The sequence below is a fragment of the Coptis chinensis genome, chromosome 7 (genome assembly GCF_015680905.1).
Source record: "Coptis chinensis isolate HL-2020 chromosome 7, ASM1568090v1, whole genome shotgun sequence".
Lineage (NCBI taxonomy): Eukaryota > Viridiplantae > Streptophyta > Magnoliopsida > Ranunculales > Ranunculaceae > Coptis > Coptis chinensis.
The window spans coordinates 51,834,686-51,843,785 of record NC_141462.1 but is presented as its reverse complement, the minus strand read 5'-3'; the positions used below and the strand labels follow the sequence as shown (position 1 = coordinate 51,843,785).

Below are 9,100 nucleotides of genomic sequence, written 5' to 3'. Positions count from 1 at the left end.
GGCAAATATAGGGTGACTGTTACCCTTAGGGGTATTTCAGTCTTTTAGCAATTAAAACAGAAAATATGCGAAATTCAAATGAAATTGGGGATCCAGCAGTCGCAAGCTTTAGCACACCAGGTAGGGCACACGATGAGGGAGACGAGTTTGAGGGCACTACATCCACAAGTGAGGATGAGACAGTGGAGTTTTACAGGTCTTTCCTCATCAAGAAGTATGGGATTGGTTCGCTTGAGAGATTTAGGCAAAGAATCGAGCTTGGAATCAAATCTGAAGAGAATGGGGCATCCAACCATGAAGGCCGAAAGATGAAAGTGGAGGCGTTGAATATTGTGTTAAATCATGATGAAGGTAGTGATGGAGAAGCTTCATCTGAAAAGGAAGAAGAATTTACTGTTGGAAAAGGTTGGTTGAATGCGGGAAAAAGAATGAACCAGGCGAACACAAGTGGGGATGCTGTCTTAGAAGTGAACGAAGAGTTGATGGCAGTTGATCCATCAGAAGTGGATGAAGACTCAACGTTGCAACAAGGTTGTCCGAGTGCTGAGAATCAGATGATCAAAATTGGAGACGACCAGAACTTGAAAGCATCTTTTGAACCTTCCTCTGAAGGACGAAGGATGCAAAGCAGAGGGGATGGAATGCAGGAGAGGCTTTCACAGACCAGCGAAACATCCCTTGATGTTGTGCAAAGTCGAGGTATTGAAACCGACACTATGAACACACCAGCAGGTACGGTACCAAGGAAAGATATAGATTTTGAATATCGCGTGCTGCAGACTCGAGTGGGAAATGAAACTGAGATTGGTGGAAACGTAGCTGTGAATGACATTCAAACAACACACAAAGTCGACGGACTGGAATGCAGATGAGGCAAGCGCAGACCAGTGAAAAAGGAATGGCTCATGCATCCCTTGATGCAGTGCAATGTCGAGGTATTGAAATCGACAAGACGAAACCACAGAACCACCTGCATCCATGAACAGAAAAGGTATGAAAGTTACAGGAGTGGGTGGCAGCGATATTGTTACACAACAAGGAGTAGAGAAACATGTAATGGCAGCCTGTGGAAATAGAGCAGAAGGGACTGCTGAAAAAACTGTAGAGAAACAACCAAGTTTGGGTGAAAAGAATCATGACCAGCATGAAGGAGGTGCAGAACATCAAGTTGGGGATGGGGATGCTAAACTAGGATTGGGTGGAGAAGATACAGGCCCAAATACTACGAGTAACAATGGAATGTGGGCTGAAATGCTAGGGAGGAAGTCTGTAGGGTAGGAAACTTTGTATTATGTTCCTCCTGCTATTATTAATGGCAAACCAGTAATTCATGTTAAGAATTCTCGATTTGCAAGCTTGAACAAGAAGTATGAGAATACGGTGGTTGGGCATTTTGTGGGGAGAAGGTTAGGGTATAGTTATGTCAAAGATGTGGTGAGAAGAACTTGGAATATCAAGAACTTCACCATGAACACATATGGTGATAATATGTTCACTTTTCAATTTGAAAAGGAGGAAGAGAGACAAGCAGTTCTGGATATGGGGTGTTTTCATATTGCTAGTCAACTTTTTGTGATTAGACCATGGAAATTGTTTGTTGAGGCAGAATCACATGATTTGAAAACGATCCCTATATGGGTGATTATCAAAAAACTACCTATGGAAATGTGGAACAAGGAGGGATTTAGTGATATAACTAGTGTGATTGGAAATCCATTGTTTGTTGATAGACTAACTGAGCAAAAATCAAGAACTGCATATGCTAGGGTGTGCGTGGAGATAGACACAAAATGCACGTATCCAGATGGTGTCCCTCTGGTGATTGCTGAGAGGAGAAGATTGGGAGTAGAATTCGAATACAATTGGAAGCCAGCAAGATGTACATGCTGTGATGTGTTTGGGCACAATGATATAAAGTGGCGTTTGAATATAATTGGAAACCCCCGAGATGCATGGGCTGCAAGATATTTGGTCATTCGGATCTGCGCTGCCCTAAGAAGGTGAGCGAGGAAGCATAACACAATTATAAAGTATGGATACAGAAAGCAAGTACTGATAAGAAGGAAGGGGAGAAAAGGGTGCAACAGCAGCAACCTCAACAAAAAGAAAAAGAGACACAACAAGAAGCAAACTCAGAACAACAAGAGGTCTATGAAGTACACAATATTGAGGCAGAGGCAGAATGGGAGTCCCCAAGTAAGCGGCATAGATGCAAAGCTCGAAATTTGATAGAGGAACAGAGAGTGCGAACTGATGAGCAGCAGCCAAAAGGGAGTCCAACAGAAAAAGGGCAAGACATAGAGACACAGAGAGATGCTATGAGGCAACAGACTATAGTCCAAGACAAGGGTATCGAGATAAAGGGGAAGAAGCAAATAGAGCAGGTGAAGGAAAAGGAAGCAGGAGAGCAGAAAGGGAAAGGAGTGACCTCTGATGGAGATACTAACAATATAGGCAATAAGGTGAGTGGAAGCAAAACAACAAAGAAACCAACAGCACTAGGAGGACGACATCAGATAGTGACTGCCAAGTACGGTCACTCTAAGCCTATCAATGTGTCCAAATGAATGCACATCTAGGATGTTGGAATATGAGGGGGTTTAACATGGGTTTCAAACAGGTGGAAGTGAAAGATATGGTTCGAAAGTTTAACTTGAGCATTATGGGATTAGTGGAAACGAGGGTAAAATCAGCAAAGAGAGATAGAATTTTTAACAAAACTTTTACTCAGTGGGCAATGGAGGACAACTATACACAGAGTGAATTGGGGAGAATATGGTTTTGTTGGGATCCAAGGGTATGCTTAGCTGTGCTACTAAGGAAGGATGACCAACATATAACTATGGAGGTGAATACAATAGCAGGAGAAGAGTTCATAGTCACGATTGTATATGCGAGTGTGGATATGATGGAAAGAAGGCAGCTATGGAGGGAGTTAGTGGATTTGTCATGTACTATACTAAAACCTTGGATAATTCTTGGAGATTTCAACACTATTTTGAACTCTCAAGAAAAGGTAGGAGGACTCGAAGTGAGGCCTCAACAGTTCTCAGACCTATTGCATTGTGTCACATCTGCCGGGCTAGTGGATATCAAGTACAAAGTTAATTTCCTAACATGGAGCAACAAGCAAGAGGCGAGAATCAGTTGCGAACTTGATAGAGTGATGGTTAATTCGGAGTGGATAGATGAGTATGCAGACCATGAGGTTGAGTTCTTGAACCCAGGGGCTATCTCAGACTACTCATCGATGGTAGTTACATCGATTGTGCAGAGGAACCAAAAGAAAAAGTCGTTCAAATTCTTTAACTTCTGGCACAAAGAGGAGGGGTTCATGAAAACAGTGGAAGAAGCTTGGCAGAGTTCTGTAGTGGGCAACCCAATGTTCGTTTTCATGAAGAAGTTGAAGGTAACTAAGGGAGCACTCATAGCATGGAATCTTAATTGCCTTTATGTATGGAGATATTGGAACTGCAACATGTCTGAAAAAGAATTTATTAATATTCAAGAAGTGTTATTACAGAAGCCAGTTTTTCTGTACTGGAATGGAAACTAGTGTTATTACAGAAGTACAAGCAAGACTGCAGTTCCAAGAAGGTACACTGCCTGTAAAATATCTAGGACTACCACTCATTACAACAAGACTAACTTCTAGGGACTGTGCTCCGTTGATTAGTAGATTGACAGATAGGGTGGAAAGCTGGAAAGGATGCTTTCTCTCGTATGCCGGAAGAGTTCAACTCATTAAATCAGTCTTGAACAGCTTGAGTGTGTATTGGTTCTCGTCGTTTATCATTCCGCAGAAAACAATTGAGGAGTTAAACAGAATATGCCGGAACTTCCTCTGGAATGGCACTGATTGCTCATTGTCGCATGCCCTTATTGGGTGGGAGGAGATATGTTACCCTTATGATGAAGGAGGGTTGGCGATACGAGACTTGGCCAAAGCAAATCAAGCTGCGAACATGAAGCATATATGGAATATTGTTAGCAGTAAAGACAACTTGTGGGTGAAATGGGTGCAGAGGAATCTTATAAGGGGTAGGAATTTCTTGCAAATCAAGACACCACAGGACTGTTCTTGGAGCTGGAGGAACATTCTGAAGCTTCGAAAAGATGTGGGGGACTTGGCATTGCACCTGATAGGCAATGGAGCAGAAACAAAGTTAAAATTTGGACCCCGGCACCCGGTTGGAATCCTTACTGAATACTTCCCACAAGCACCGAGGTATAGCTCGGATTGCAACATGGAGTCAGCAAGTAGCACCAATCGATCGAAAATGGCGGTGGAGAGTCCAAGAACTACATAGGTATCCATCTCTCGGGCATTGTATCGAGCGAGGTTGGGGAGGTACAGATATCAGGGGAGAGAGACAAATTGGTTTGGGCATCTTCACATACAGGGGAATACACACAGAAAGAGAAATATGAGAGTATTCGAAACATCAAAATCCCAGTTCATTGGCACAATATAATTTGGTTCACTAACCGTGTTCCGAGACATTCGTTCATAGCGTGGATGGCTCTGAAGGAAGGGATGAAGACAACGATGAAAATGAAAGAGAGGAAGGTGGTAAACGAGATGATCCGTAAATTATATCTTTGGAGGGAGTCCAAACCGAGAGCCATCTATTCTATGAGTGCTTGTATGGTCAATATGTTTGGGCTGAGCTGTTGAAGCATGGTGGGTACGCACGACCAATAGCAGCAAGCTAGCAACAGGAAGTGCAATGGGTAGTAGCAGAGAGCAAAGGTAATGGAGGATACCAAGATGCAATCAGACTCATGTTTACAGGACACTGTTACTGGCTCTGGAAGGAGAGGAATAACCGAATTTTTAACAGAAAATATCGGATAGCAGCTACATTGGTTCAGCTGATTGTCAAAGATGTGAAAGTTAAACTGATTTTGCTGCAGCTGAAAATGGACAGAGGGCCAGAGACACACAGGTTCATGGAATTGTGGAATATGAGAGTGGAAGAAAAGAGAAAAAAAAGGGATCATATGCAAATGGGATAGGGCGCCAACAGGTATTCAAAACTTGAATACAGATGGGACGATGCAAAATACGGAGGGGGGATGGGCTGCTGCCATAAGAGATGAAGCTGGGTCAGTGTTAGCTGCTGCGCATGGGAAGTCCGACTACAGCAGCATTGATTTAATTGAGTTGCATGGTTTAGAACAAGGGCCCAGACTTGCAAAGGCCCATAATATCGAAAGAATAAAGGCCCAGACAGACTCACAAAGCGTGGTAGCCTTTATGAAAAAGGCCTACCCATGGGAAGTGCATTTTTTGATGGCAAGCCTCCGAAGATTGGTAGCTGGGTTTGAGTATTTCGATATTGTACATGTGTTTAGAGAGTCCAATAGACTAACAGATGCGCTAGCTAAAAATATACCTGCAGTTAGTTGTATTGAGTTAATTCCTAGTTCCTTTGCAGAGGATGTAAAAAAAATTATATTTGAGGATGCTGCAGGAAAGGAATATGTGAGAGAATGTAACTGGAACTAGATTACAAGTTTATTTTAATTTAATAATATAGGGGTTAGGGACCTCTCAAAAACCCTGCTTCCCAATAAAAAAAAAAAAAAAATAGCATGGAATCGTGAAAGGGTTGGAAATGTTATTAACAGGGTACAAGAAAAAAAAAAGGCAATTAGATAAGGTACAAACAGAGTTACAGCAACAGCCCATGGAGCGAGGCCTCATTAGAAGGGAAAAAGAAGCCATAAAACATTATGTACAAGCAGCAGTTTCTGAAGAAGGGTTTTACAAATAGAAGTCGCACGACCAAGTTATCAGTATGGGAGATAGCAATACAAGTTATTTTTTCAAATCGGTACAAGCTCGCAGAGTTGTAAATAAAATAACATGTCTAGTTGATAGAGACGGGAATATGATGTAGGACTTTAACGAAATTGGTGCTGAATGTGAACGATACTATAAGGATTTATATAGTCCAGAGCAGATGCAAGGGATGAATTTCGATGTGTTCCAGGAGATAGGACCCCGACAAAGTATACAAAATGCAGAATTGGAAGAGCTGGAAAAACCAATCTCAAGAGATGAAATAATAGAGGCGTTAGGAGACATAGGAAGTGATAAAGCGCTGGGCAGTGATGGATTCTCTGCCTACTTCTTCAAGTGCACCTGGAGAATCATCGGGGATGAGTTTATAAAGGCAGTAAGGAACTTCTTCAGTTCAGGTCAGATGCTACAAGTTAACGCCACTTGTATCACACTTGTGCCAAAGATACTAAGCCCTTCAAATCTGGGGGACTACAGACCTATAGCGTGTTGTGGAGTGATGTATAAGAGTATTACCAAGGTGATGACACGGAGAATGAAACAGATTATGCCAAAAGTGATCAACAGGAATCTGTCAGCTTTTATTACAGGGAGGAGTATCCAAGATAATATATTACTAACCCATGAACTGCTGCATAATTATCATAGGAATGAAACTCCTCCAAGATGCGCAGCTAAAGTGGATCTCAGAAAGGCTTATGACACGATAAGATGGGAAGCGATTAATTTTGCTATGAAGAGAGTTGGAATACCCCAGAAATTTATTGAATGGGTGAGAGTATGTGTTGAAACAGCTACTTATTCTATCATGATCAACGGAGCGCCATATGGGTATTTTAAAGGCCGAAGAGGAATTAGACAAGGAGACCCCATGTCTCCTTACCTGTTTGTACTAGTGATGGACTTGTTCTCGGAAATTATGCACCACAGTGTCACACAAAACCAATACAAATTACATCATAAATGTATAAATCCGATTATCACTCACTTATCTTTTGCAGATGACCTGGTGGCTTTCATGCATGGAGATACACTAACAGCCATAAAGCTGAGAGAGAATCTGAACAAGTTTAGGGGATGCACTGGCTTAGAAGTAAATGTTCAAAAAGTCAAGTTTTCTTTGCCGGAGTAGATGAGCTGATTTGTACAGAGATTGAAGGGGTACTACAGTTCCCAAAAGGTGAGCTACTAGTGAAATACTTGGGGCTGCCTTTGATAACTACAAGACTGAGAACCACAGACTGCAGTCCGCTAGTCTCCAAAGTTACCAGAAGAATACAGAACTGGAAGGGGAAGTCTCTATCATATGCAGGGAGATTGCAGTTGATTAAAGCAGTACTAAATAATCTGAGTGTGTACTGGTTTGCTTCGTTTATTATACCTCAGAAGACTATTGATGATATAAACAGATTGTGTAGGAACTTTCTATGGACAGGGCCTGATTTTACTCAGTCACATGCATTGATAGGATGGGAGAGTTTGTGTTATCCGTATGAGGAAGGGGGCCTTGGCATAAGGGATCTTTCGAAGGTGAATCAAGCATCTAACATGAAGCATATTTGGAAGTTAGTGACAAAGGCAGAAAACTTATGGGTGGACTGGGTTCACAAGAACTTAATCAAAGGTAGGAATTTTTGGCAGCTAGAAATACCTAGTGATTGCTCATGGAGTTGGAGAAATCTGCTCAAAGGGAGAAAGGAAGCAGCGCAAGTGGCCACATATCAGATCGGAGATGGCAGAAATACGAGATTTTGGCTTGACCCATGGCACCCAAGAGGAATTCTAAAAGATAAGTTTCCGCAAGCTCTCACTCATAGCTCAAGTGGACATCTCAATGCCCAAGTTTCTGATTTTATATAACAAGGGGAATGGAGGTTTCCAGAATACATAGAAAATCAGATAAGAAAGGTAGCTAAAGAAGCAAAAGACGAAGTAGAAATAATGGGTGGAGATGATAAAATTGTATGGACTGCCACGATTCAGGGAGAGTATAGTTTGAAAGATACTTATGATGGTTTGCGAGGGATGAGACCATCAGTAGCATGGTATCGACTGGTTTGGTATACTAATCGAATACCGAGACACTCCTTTATAAGCTGGATGGTGTTGCATAAAGGGCTCAAAACACTCGACAAGCTGAAGGAATGGAAGAAAGTGGACACCGACAGCTGCATCATGTGATGGACAGAGATCGAAACTGAAGAGCATTTGTTTCATGAGTGCTCTTATTCGATGGCAGTATGGCAAAGTCTGTTAGCTACAATGGGGATCAGCAGAGTTCAAGCTGGAACATGGCGCGAGGAAATTGAGTGGGTTCAGAAAACGACAGCAGGGCAAGGGCTGAAACAGGATTCGCTAAGGCTGGTCTGGAATGGCTACATCTATTAGATTTGGAGGAATCGTAATGAGAGAATATTTGAAAACAAACAGCGACACACACAGCATGTAGTGCAACTCATATTATGCGATGTGAAAACGAAACTTCAAGCAATGGCAATCATGATGGATGAGGGGCCAGAAAAACAATACTTTCAAGACACATGGAATGTGGAAGTACACACAAGGCAGAGGCAGCAGAGGCATTGCAAATGGGAACGAGCAGCTCAAGGAATCCTTAACTTGAGTGCGATGGCGCTTTCAAGGGCTGATAGGTGGATGGGCAGCGGTAATCAGAGATGAGCATGGGCAGGTGAAAGCGGCAAGAAAGGGAAGGTCGAGCAAGCAATCTATAGCACTAATAGAGTTGCAAGGTGTTGAGCAAGGACTGAGAATGGCTATTGATCATGGCTTCAGGTACATTCATGCACAAACTGATTCAACAAATGTGATATCCTTTCTACAGAATGAGGGCCAACATCCTTGGCAAGCAGAAAAGATGATGAGAAGCATCAGTCAAATGAGAGAGCAGCTAGAAGAGTTTGACATCAGACATGTTTATAGAGAAGCCAACAAGTTAGCAGACGCACTTGCTAGGGGACCCACAGAGAACTATATAGAAATAGATTTTAATTCATTCCCTGAGGATGTAATGAAAATCATCCACGATGATTCAGTGGGGAAACAATATGTAAGAATGTAACAATCTGTAATAGATCTTTTATTTATAATAAAAAGGGGTAGGGGACCTCGATAACAACCTCGCTTTCCAATAAAAAAAAAATCAATCAATCCGGTGTTTTGCATTCATTATATTGCAAGCTCACACGTAGGTGCATTCAATCTTATGTTTTGCATTCTTTCTAACGCAAGCTCGCTTCTAGGTACATTCATTCAATCAATCGAGTGTTTTTC

General features: G+C 42.0%; 1 protein-coding gene across 1 annotated transcript; it reads left to right on the top strand.

Moving 5' to 3' along the window:
• Positions 1–993: 993 nt before the first annotated feature.
• On the top strand, positions 994–8,488 carry LOC147487870 (uncharacterized). Its single transcript, XM_086574166.1, has 10 exons — positions 994–1,228; positions 1,325–1,971; positions 2,043–2,462; positions 2,621–3,384; positions 3,524–4,260; positions 4,918–5,030; positions 5,907–6,581; positions 7,196–7,433; positions 8,049–8,173; positions 8,240–8,488. Exons 1-10 carry the CDS (start codon positions 994–996, stop codon positions 8,486–8,488), a joined length of 4,203 nt encoding a protein of 1,400 aa, XP_086430292.1.
• The last annotated feature ends 612 nt before the right edge of the window (positions 8,489–9,100 follow it).